The 12,425-nt window shown below is 36.8% G+C and overlaps 1 protein-coding gene across 19 annotated transcripts in view; it reads right to left on the minus strand.

Annotated features, from left to right (window-relative positions):
* The window catches only part of Dlg2 (discs large MAGUK scaffold protein 2), a 2,003,181-nt gene that overhangs the window by 521,072 nt on the left and 1,469,684 nt on the right, over nucleotides 1-12,425 (minus strand). For all 19 annotated transcript variants that reach the window (XM_085841537.1, XM_085841534.1, XM_029479404.2 and 16 more), the window contains one exon: nucleotides 10,329-10,498. In XM_085841537.1, the coding sequence (XP_085697663.1) occupies nucleotides 10,329-10,498 (170 nt within the window). The remainder of the gene's footprint in view (nucleotides 1-10,328; nucleotides 10,499-12,425) is intronic.

Raw genomic sequence — 12,425 nt, forward strand, 5'->3', positions numbered from 1 at the left:
TGTTCCCTCTCTGGAGCAATCAGTGCTAGCAACTACACTTCTAGGTGCATTCTATGCATAAACATGCATGTTGTTTACATTTATTTGCTTTTGCATAAGTCATTAGAGATTGCACAAATTGCCACCACAATGTACTGTATAGAATTTAATGACTTACATTGGTTCTGTTCCACTTCTGTACTTTTATTTCATTCAGTTAGTTTTAAAGTATTCATCCAATACACTAATCTCAGACATTCATTCTTAGAGCTAGACAGAATATCAAACAGATATTTTGAAATTCTTCTAGTCATCCTTTTCTTCTTAGGCTGTTTTTCTTACTACAAACACTGGTGAAATCTGCTCATTTTCCATCCAGGCATGCTATAGGACACATGCTTAGATGCAAATATGGTAAACCACAGGCTAAAGCATTAATGAAGCTGAAGATAACTTAGTATTGTTCTTCAAGGTGGTGGAGAATTTTCAGCTCTACTACTGGCTTCTGTTGGGTCTCAGGAAGAGGCCTCTTCACAAGCCTCAAGTGTCATCATTACCACTGGTTTTTATGGTGAGCAATCTGATTCATGTAAATAGTATCTTACAATGTAACTGTTCAACTCTCTGATTTGTTTAATATTTAACATCATTACTAATATTTATCATATGATAGGTGTGCTGGGATTATTTACTCTGTAGCTTTATTTCTCACTGTTAATGCTATTTTTAGTAAACAAAGGACCTCATTTTAATATAATCCAATTTATCAATTTCTGTATTTAGTTTCATCCTTTTCTTTCTAATATTATAAATAGATTCTTTGCTCATACAACACACACACACACACACACACACACACACACACACACACACACACACTTCTATGGTTGACCTAGAAAAATGTCCCTTGTTTCTAGTACCAGTTTGAATTTTCTCTTTCTCCCTAGTTTTGCTTTGTTTAGTTTGAAACAAACAAACAAACAAACAAACAAACAAACAAACAAAAAAGTCTATATTTGTAGTAGACTAGGCTGGCCTAGAGCTTGCAGTCCCCCCCCCCCAGCCTTTTTTTTAATTGCATTTTTTATTAGGTATTTATTTCATTTACATTTCCAATGCTATCCCAAAAGTCCCCCACCCGCTCCCCCACCCACCCATTCCCACTTCTTGGCCCTGGTGTTCCCTGTCCTGAGGCAGATAAAGTTTGCACGACCAATGGGCCTCTCTTCCCACTGATGGCCGACTAGGCCATCTTCTGATACATATGCAGCTAGAGACAGGAGCTCTGGGGGGGGGGGAGGTACTGGGTAGTTTATATTGTTGTTCCACCTATAGGGTTGCAGATCCATTTAGCTCCTTGGTTACTTTCTCTAGCTCCTCCATTGGGGGCCCTGTGATCCATCCAATAGCTGACTGTGAGCATCCACTTCTGTGTCTGCGCCAGCCTTTTTAGAAGAGCACTTTCTGGCATGGAACCACCCTTTCCAGACCCCCCTCTACCTCAATAGCTCCACTTTCAGCACTTACTGATAATTCCCCCCTTTGCCTAATGCAATCTTTTGGGATTTTTTGCACAAGTTTTTACCTTTCCTTAGACATTTTGTGGCATCTCATAAGTAGATGACCCATACATAGTATTTTCTAAACATAAAAAAATTTAAATTAATTTTCCTCACCTGTATTGAGAACAGTTCCATTACATATATCCAGTTAAGCTTTCTGGATAAGATAAATTCTAAAGGTATTTAGCTACAATTGCCATTATAAATGATGTCCATATTCTAATTTGATTTAGCATTTAGAACTTTATGAGCTAGTAAATGTAGCAGGTGGTTTTGAAATAAAACACGTATTGAGTGAATATTTGATTATTTTTATGTATATGAGTTTTAAGTAAAGAGAATCTATCTTTGGGGCATAGATACTCAGGCACAGATGCCCTAATATGTCTATTTGATAGTTATGTAACACACAAATTTAAACTGTAAATCTCTTCTATCTATGGTTGGCAACAAGCATATTAGTGAAAATAATTTAGGACTGGAGAAATTTATAGTTGTAGTGTTTTCCATGGCAACATTTTTTCTTTTAAAACATGCTCTAAGGGAAGCATTTGACTTTGTTAATATTCACAGTCATCTAAAGAATTTATGTGTTAGTCATAAAACTTCAAATAAGAAAAACATTTGCTGTGAACATTGCATTTTAATATTTTTTATTTAAAATGTTAAAATAGTTTTGTTTAAATTTTTTTTTTGTTCACAGAGTCAATGATCATATAGGCTTAGCTTTAAATAGCATATAAGTAACATGAGGGAAAGATGGTGGTGGGATTATCCTCATAGGCAGAACGAGAGGAGCGACATAAGCCCTTAATTTCTGAATGAAATTAGCAAATGCAATCAAATGACTCTCTTGCTCATAATGCTATAATGCACGGAACAGTGGGGATTATAACAGCAATATTTGTACTTTAATCTTCACATGAAAACCACTTGTTCTGAGTTCTCAGGAAAGAGCTGGTTTACAGATCTTTTAATGATATGAGATCAAACATTAGTTTAGAGAAAGTCTTTAGTTTTGTAAGCATTTATCTTAGATCTGAAAGTTATCAGAAATTAACAATGCACTTCCAGGAGAAACCCAATGGCTAAGCATCAGCAATTTATCACGTGTCCTCAATTCCTCAACTAGGAAGAAAATGCTTTGCAGGGGTGGAAAGTGGCAATTTAGCCAAATTTCTTTCTGAGAAGAACGTTTTCCTGGCTTAACACATAGTTTGGCCTTTTGTTTCATATTCCCTGTATTTAATCCCAGTAAAAGTTTTCATTGTATATACACTTAAGCAGATCCCCTTATTATCAAGGGAATAATTTTAACTCAAAAGCATTAAAAGGAAAAACATTAAAGAAAAAATACAGTGCTTTGAGGCCTCATGCCAAAGTTAAACTTGCCATTTATGCTTACTAACAGTTAAGTCATTGTTCAGAATGGTCCTTCACAGAAAAACACGTCTACCTCCCACTTGGAACTCAGAGCAGAGAAGACAATCTTGACAAGGTAAATGGGGCCCTGCAGTCAAAAACACATTTGCACAGACGTTAAAAGATCAATGTACCTTTTAATTTACCCCATGGCAAGAAACAGAAAGAACGTATGGTATCTTTTCAAGTAATAAATGGTGGGTCCCAGCAACCAAACCAGCACATAAACCTTGTGCTTAGTTTCCTTTGATGGTGTGGTAAACTGCTCTTAAATCACTGAATCACGAAGAACTCCAAACTCTTTTAGCTTCAATATTCAAATTAAGTGGTGGTCAGCCCAGCTTGTTAGATAACATTTCTGGAGGAGCTACATAGTGACAGAGAAGGAGAATAACAGTGCATATGATCTCTGTGCGTGATTATCCATTTAATTTTCAATTAAAATCTTTATTTGTGATATGTACTAGGTGCTGAAACCAGAACTGTTGGGTCTCCTGAGAGGCTCGGCCAGTGCCTGACAAATACAGAAGTGAATGCTTATAGCCATCCATTAGACAAAGCACAGGGTCCCCAATGAAGGAGCTAGAGAAAGGACCCAAGGAGCTGAAGGGGTTTGCAGCCCCACAGGAGGAACAACAATATGAACTAACCAGTATATCCAGAGCTCCCAGGGACTAAACCACCATTCAAAGAAAACACATGGTTGGACTCATGGTTCTTCTAGCAGAGAATGGCCTAGTCGGTCATCAATGAGAGGAGAGGCCTTTGGTCCTGTGAAGGTTCTATGCCCCAGTATAGGGGACTGCCAGGGCTGGGAAGAGGGAGTGGGTGGGTTGGTGAGCATGGGTTAGAGTTAGCAGCTTGCCTAGTTCCCCAATTTGCATTGTTGGGACCTGTCTTATATTATTATGGGCTGTTGGGAAACCTGGCAACCAAAGGATGGGCAGAAAAGAATAAAGTCCTTTTACAAGAATACTGCTAGTGATTTGGAATATTATCTATGGCCTTGTGGAGAGACAGACATCACTGAAGTGGCTCTTGGGGAGAGTATGCAGACAGTGGTCAAAATGGGAAAAGAAGGTATTCCAAAGGCGGTTAAGGGAAGAGCAAAGGCTCAGAGTCAGAAGGTCAGAAGATACAAGAAGGGGATAATGACACAAAACGGTTATTAAAACCAATATCTATGGCTGAAGGAGAGGCAGATCACAGAAGTCATGGGATATTGTAGTGAGAAATTCAGATTCTTACCTAGAGACGATAAAGAGCCATTGGACATTTCTGAGCAAGAAGGAACCATTAATAAAGCAGTGGGTTTTCAGAAAGCTGGCCAAGGAGAAGCATAAAGGGATTGGAAAGGAGTCCATTGTAGTAGTAGGTCAGAGAAGATTTCATAGAAAAAAGAGCTCTATCATAATGGTGGCAGAGGTTTTAAAGAGTGGAGTGGTTATGTAGTGAATTGCTTTGCTATGGTGGATGATTTAATAAACATAGTGAAGCAAAGGGAGCCAAAATAAATTGACTTTGAGTTTTTGACGTTGGAAGACAGACACAACCATTACATTAGAAACTGGTTTACAGGAGGCTTCATGCTGTTCACGTTCAATATATTTAGGAATATATTTCCATATATTAAGTATATGGAAATATAAAACCAAAGGATGTGTGTGTATATATATATGTATACATATATGTATATATGTACATATATGTTGCTAAACATGTTTAAAAGTCATAGAGTCACTATATATTTATATGAATATGTTTATAAGTCATAGAGTCACAAGGCAGTTTTTACCCCATTTTTAGATATAAATGAATATGTATAGGACCAGACAAAAATACAGTTGCAAAAATATGCATACAATGTATATTACACATGTTTTTTCCCACACATATGACACGTGGTTACTTGCAGAAGATAAATATATAGGCTTTGTTTGAAATTGGGGAATATTAAACAAATAATCTTTAATTAACAAATATTGTTGCCAAAGAACTGAGAATAGAACATGTGAAATACCATGGGAGTTACCTTAGAAGCACATAAGTGAGCACACTGATGTTTTCCTTTGTTCAACTTTCAGCCAAAAATGGTAACAATGAACTATTACAAATATTACTAAGAATTTTTAAATTCTTATCCTGAAAAAAATTCAATTTTCTAACTAAGCCTTAAGAAATTCTTCCACAAGACTAATTAACAAGGACTATTATATTCCTGGAAACCTGAAAACAGACCTGTCATGTGTCACAGCTTTATCATTCTTCTTTTATATATAAATATGTATGATATCATGTATCTGCAAAACTGTCTAAAAGAGCAAAGAGGAAAATTTAGGAGTAGTGAAGGATTAAGAAAGGGTAGGGGTTACCCCTCCTCCACTTCCATTAGACCCAACACTTCTGAGCCATGCAGACAGGAGCATGTTGTCTTCTGAGAGGCTCCACCCAGCAGCTGGCTAAGGCTGATACAGACACCCACAGCCAAATAGTGAATGATGGAGCTTGGGAACTCTTATGGAAGAAGAGGGGGAAAATTGTGGTCCTCAAAGGGGATAGGAACTCCATAGGAAGACCAACTGAGTCAACTACCCTGATCCCTTGGTGCTCTCAGAGTCTGAACCACCAACCAAAGAACATACATGGGTTGGACCTAGGCCTCCCTGTTCATCTGAAGCAGATGTGCAGCTTGGTCTTCATGTGTGTCCCAAACAACTGGAATGGGGCTGTTACCTATACTTGGGGTATGTTCTACTAGCTGGGCTGTCTTGTCTGGTCTCAATGGGAGAGGAAGCTCCAAGCCTCATAGAGACTTGAAGTGTCAGGTGGGGGAGGATTCCCAGAGGGAATCCTACCTGCTCAGAGGAAAGAGGGGAGGGATGGGGGAAGGTTTGTGGGAGGAGGTGAATGGGAGAAGGGCAGTGAGCAGGATGTCAAGTGAATAATTAAAAAATAAAATTAAATTAAAAAAGAAGAAAAAAGGGAAGGTTAGTGGACTATAGGGGTTGTGCTCAAAGACTATTATTCATGCGCATGGTAATCCAATATGACAAAACTGCTACCTAAACTCTCATGGAGAAGCTTGTTTAAGTTGGGCCACAGTGACCAGTGATCTTGATGTGTGTTTAATGACAGACTCCTTTGGTTGGTTTAGACTAAGAGGAATTCTGGGAGCTTTCTGGGAAATCCACTAGAGAGCTTTCATTATAAATTTCTTTCCTTGAAATACCCCCTACACATTCAGATTCTTACTTTAAATTTTGATTTCTTGGGAAACTTAAATAGACCTGATTAATTACTACTTTCTACATAGGATTACCTATATTTTTTCTCAACTGACTGATAATACATAGACACCCCAGATGCCTTCAATGACTAAATTTCTAACCACAAGGTAAAGCAAATTTTACATGTTAAGAGAAGCATTTTTACTTTTTATTAGAAATACACAATGGGCTTCTACGAAGTTCCCAAGCAAATTGCTAATCACATTTCCTCAGAGCTTTCTCTGTAGCCTTCCTCATTTGACAGATGGGATCCCTTTTAGAAAACGGTGCCTCATCTGCAGAACACACCACACAGAGTTTAGCAATAGATGGGGGGAGGGGGACTGAGTGATACATCTTAGCTAGAAGAGTCAAAACATTGCAGAGAACATGTCACATCCCATGTGCATGCAGTTTCTTATGTGGTCTAATTTGACCATAGAGATGTCCAATGCCAAGCATTACTATTCTAACCAATTAGCTATATTTGACTGTGTGTACTTAACACGGTTTCAACACACAGCACAACTCCACTTGCACCAGTCTCTACTCTGAGTTATGTATAACTGAGCTTGGCTTTCATTCTTGCCTTTTCAATTTGTCTTTTTTCCAGCAGCCAGAATGAGTTGATAAAGATGGTGGATCTTAACATATTTATCTTATGCTTTGAATTTTTACCCCCTTGCATTTATATAACTCCAAGCTTTTAAATATTATAAAGTCAGCAATGCATGATCTAGCCTCTACTTACCTCAGCCATATGGTCTCATGTCACTCTTGAATACTCTCATGTCTACTTGAATACTAGATAATATGAAGATCTTTTCTATACTTTGGCTGCCATGCTTTTATCTGTTTCCAAAATTCTCTCCTATCTTGCTATATTGCTATTTTAATTTATAACTCAGGAACAGCCTTTGTCTCCTTTGGCATATTACCTAATCTGTTCACTCTGAATGTCTTCATTCCTTATTAATTTTTCAAGTTTATATAACAGATGTTTTCCTTACCTGACTATAATTTTCTTGGGAACAAGATTCACCTCTTCTCTTTGTGAATCCTTGTCTACTGGTGTCATGTACTACTGGTGTCATGTACACGGCAAATGTTTAATAAGTATTTGTTGAAATATTGAAGGACCAGTTGTCTGTATAACAAGACAACCATATGTTAAACAGACATAGTTGAATACATCTACAGGGTTAGAATACTGATGTGTATCATGTGACAACTATGTAGTCAAGGTGGACTGGATAGGGAAGCATATGCACATGGAAGAGTGGAATATTTCCAGTTCTTTGAAGTGTTCTGACTCTTCTGGCTAAGATGAATCACACAGCCACTCCACCCCACTACAACCCAATCCCAATTAAAATCATGGCTCAGCTCCATCCTAAAATCAATGTCATTTTGTGTTGCAAAATCATTAAATATGTTGACTTTAGATTCATTTTTGATTAGAATTTTCTGAGGAAAGAAATTTTCTTCATTCTTCACCATGGATTAGGGCTTCCCTCTTTAAGTTTATCATGGTGGAAATTTTTTTTCAGGGATACTGTAATTCTAAAATTAAAAATTATAATATATGAGAGTGAAGAAAGCCATATTCTTTTATATTTAAGACTTTAATTATATAAGCTACTCTAATTCTACACTTGATGAGTTTCAAGCATAGGGAGAGGCATCTGGAGTCCACACAACTGGAACACTTTCTTTCCTTAGAAACCAATAGGCTATGTATAGACCAGTGGTTCTCAACTTTCTTAATACAGTTCCTCATTTTGTCCTGACAACAACTGTAACATCATTTCATTGCTACCTCATAACTATAATTTTGCTACTAGTATGAATCATAATGTAAATATCTGATATATTACCCCTACAGAAGTCACGACCCATGGGTTAAGAGCCATTGATATAGAGTAACAAATTAGACCTATACAAAATAATCCAGTATAAAAAAAAGTAACTGACTCAGGACATTTGTCCACAGGCTCTATAAAACCAGCTTTCCATATGGAAATTTGTCCCTAGGATTTCCATGGTTCAGGAGATCATTCCCATATATTATGTATGTTCTTTGAGTTACTACCTACATCCTGGGTTAATCAGCTCTCACTTTTGAGTACCTCCCTCCATGTCATAAGACCTTATTGCCCTACATCAGGCTCAAAGAAGAGAATAGTTCAGCATGAAGTAAAAGAGCTGGAGAATGCCTGATGTCAAAGTAAAGAACTAACAAATATGTTCCTGGTAAAATTATGGAGGTTGGGTCATCAGTTCCCTACAGCCTTTTAGTGTTTTGCCGAAGCAGCTGGAGGTCATTCAGTGACTCAGAGCAGGAAGCCAGCAAAAGAATGGCAATATTTTTCCTGAGGGCTTAAATTAGCCTTTGCTTAGGGAAATGATGAATAATTGCTGTAGCTGAGCTGTATAAATAGATGCATATTATTTATATAGAGTATATATTTTTAATAGAAAAAAATCTATGTTCCATTTGTTTGGCTTTCAAAAGTAAACTGTCAGTGTGATTTTAGTAAATGGATAGGGTAGACCTTCATTCACACTTGAATTCTAATGTGCCTTCACTTGATTCATGAGGGATCTCTAAGCATTTCATTACATTACTAAAAACCCATTACCACATTTAGTAAAAAAAATACTTCAAAATAGCCTACATGCATAGCTAATATTTCCTGAGTGGTCAGTTTGCATCAGGATTTAATTCAGATATGTGAACTGTCTCAGTGAATCACCATAATATCTCAGAGAACGAGCCTTGTTTTTACTTGTAGTCTGTAGGTGAGAAAATAAAGGCCAAGGGAGGGAATTTTTTTCTAGCCAGTGTGAGAACTAGTAAAGGGCAGTGGTGGGCTTCAACCTATTTGCTCTGACCTGTGGGGGATGTTGGAGATAAACCTGGTACAATAGAGAGCTCCTGCAACTCCTTGAAGAGACCTGGTCTACTGTGTATAGTGTGTGATCGGACATCTCTCCACACACAGGTGAGACAACTCAAAGCCCCACTCTCACCCCACCCCACCCCCAGACCCCAGTGGTGACTGTTTCCTCTATCTTTATTGAAATCTCCCCAGGGGATTGGACCCTCCCTTACAGGCTCATGGGCAGGTGGATCAGATTTGCTATTGAAAACATAAACATACTCTAATTGGCTAAAAAGCCATAATATAAGCTTATCTAATAAACAATAAAGTTAGGTCTGCACTTTGATGCTAGTCTCCAGATTCTACATCTTGGGCATGCATCTTCATGGGCTCCATCTCCTCTTTCCCCTTACTTCCTGGTCCCTGTTCTCACACTGTTCATGCTTCTCCCTACTATATACAAGCTCTTTTCAACATATTTGGTCACATTAAGTCCAAGGATTTAATGAAGGTAATTCCATTAGTAAATGGTTGAACTAGTATTCTAATGAGTTTGTCTGGTTATGTTGATGGCAAATGGTACTTAATAATGTCCATTTTAATACTTAAAATGTCTTTTTTCTCTTTTCAATCACATACTTAGCATTAGACATTAAATAGATTATAAGGAAAATATATTATAAGGGTATAATGATTACTCATTAATCTAAAACATTTAATTGTGAGTCCAGGCGATAGTGGGCATGCCTTTGATCCCAGCACTTGGGAGGCAGCTGCAGGAGCTGAACAAAGAAACCTGTCTCAAAAAACAATTATATAAATAAAAATTTTAAATGTGTTAAACTAATTTGTAAAGTTTTCCGAAGCACCTGAATACTATTTGAGTCATGATGCCAGTGCTGTAACTGACATTACTATGAGGATTTGATCTCAGCGTTCACCCAGGTCCTTGAGAAACACACAAGAGTCCCTAGATATCTGTGAACATAAAACAAACAAATAAACAAACAAAAAACCAAGCTTAATTTATTTTGTCTGTGTTAAAACCAATGTAATACTTACTGGCTACAACGCATAATAGTGTTACAAAAACAGACTGTCAAAGCTGCCAGTGGGCAATGAAGGTCAGAGAATTAAAGGCCTTTATAGAAAGACTATGTAGTCAATTTTAGACAAATGTTGACACTAGTTTCTCAGAGTAAGTCTTTTATTACCTTTTGGACCTTTAAAAAGTTTGATTTCCACGACAGTCTCCAATATGGGTCGCCTTCTGCGCACGTACAGCCGCACAATAGAGCCGGCTTCCTTGAGGGCTTCCACTGCTTTACTGTGGGAAACCTCTGACACATCAACTTCATTCACCCGCAAGATACAGTCGTTGACCCTGCAAGGGAGGAAGAGGCAAGGTTGAGCAGTAGACAGGAGTGCGAAGAGAGGAATTCAGTCTAAGTGTGTACATTAGCAAAAGGGAAAGAGTGTGAGAGATTTGAAAATGTTCCAATTTGGAAGGTTCCTTATTTACAGTGTGAGAAATTATGTCAAGTTCATACTCCTGCACTACACAACATTCCACACATTGCTCACAAGGCTAGCCAGTTTCCATTTTAGACTTTACTATGCTAGTGCAAATTATTATTGAGTAGCATACGGCATAGTTAGAAGAACATGCATTTTAAGATAGCTGTCAATGATATACTTATTTCTTTACTATCTTAGCTGGTTGCACTGAAAATTATGATCTAAAAGCTTTTCAGAAGTTATTATGGCAGACCATATAGACATAGCAGATGTAATTTTATCGCTTAATTTTGCAAAATTCTTAAATCACTAGATATAAGTGTTATGCAATAATTGTAGAAACTCTGATAAATGTAGGAAGTAGAAACTATGTAGGAAGTAGAAAATCATGTAAAACAGTCATCTCAATGTGTTAAGCTTGTTGGAAAATTATCTTTAAATATATTTTTCCTGGAATTCATTTCACAATATTATAAATTTTGAAGCTTAGACTTAATCAAATTTGAGAAGATCCTCAAATAATCTTCTCCAAGACATTTACTTTAAAAACTAAGAATTATGTAGTACTTTGTTTCTGTTTTCACACAGGAAGAGCTTATTTGACTTCTAGTTAGTTTATTTTTATAGTAATTATTAGTGATAACATGAACCATGGCTGGGAGCGTGGGTTTCAGACTAGAAAGATTTCTTCACTCTGCCCATTAATTTGAATTTTATCCATCTCAGCTTATCTGTTGCTCCAAATCAAAAATGAGGGACAGTTCTTGCCTGACCCTTTCTTCCCTCCATCACTATATACTCAGATAAGTCTATAGAGCACATACAATTTACATCTTCTTGGTTACCTCCTGGTAGAAGTCAATGCCACCTTGTCTCTAGATGCCTTTTCCCAACCTCAAGCCTAATATTCTTCTACCATCTTTGTTGTGTTTGAATCCCTTTTCCTTAAAGTGGCCAGAAGAAGTGAGTGTGGTTAATACCTCACCCACCGTCTATTCTCTGCTTCCCTTCCAATATCCAGTTTTGTCCAAGAAATACATCATTTAGCAATTATTTGTTGAATATGTAAAAACAACAATTTAATTTCAATTGTTGGATTTTCTTCTTCTATGTTTACAAGTATGGGTAATTTTCTCAACCTCTCTAAGCCTCCACATACATTAATAATAGTAATATCTACAAAGAAGGATTTAGGGAAGAATAAACTAGACAATACACATATAAACCTTTCCATAGTTCCAAGCATATAATAAACTTCTAATAAGTGTGTTGATAGTGTCATATGTATTAATGTATGGTACTCCTAACAATGAATTTCTAATAGCTTTATGGAGTAACACTCATGTCCATGTGGAAATTATTAATATAAGCCCTTTTATTAGAGATATTGGTAGTTTAAGCAGAGATTGGATTTGTTCTCAAGTCTATCGATTACCTATCAATCTTCATCATCACCATCATGATCATGACCATTAATCTTCTATCTACGGTTTTTCTTTTTATATTTATTTCTTTTTATAGTACTGGGTGGATAAGCCAACACCTCCATGTATGCTTGGCAAGTACTCTAGTATCTAGATATATCTGGATCTCCCAAGCCTTTACGTTAATATATGAATCAATCAATTAATAATGAATTAATATATGAATATATACATACATGCATATATATATATAGCAATGTGCTATTTCATGTATACTGTGCCTATTTAGTCAACATACAAATCTATCATGGACATATTATATAAATGTATAAATGCTTGGGGATGTTTTTTAAGTGTATTTTTTCAATA

Source organism: Mus caroli, unplaced genomic scaffold, assembly GCF_978045245.1.
Source record: "Mus caroli unplaced genomic scaffold, Mus_caroli_1 scaffold_8, whole genome shotgun sequence".
Classification (NCBI taxonomy): Eukaryota; Metazoa; Chordata; class Mammalia; order Rodentia; family Muridae; genus Mus; species Mus caroli.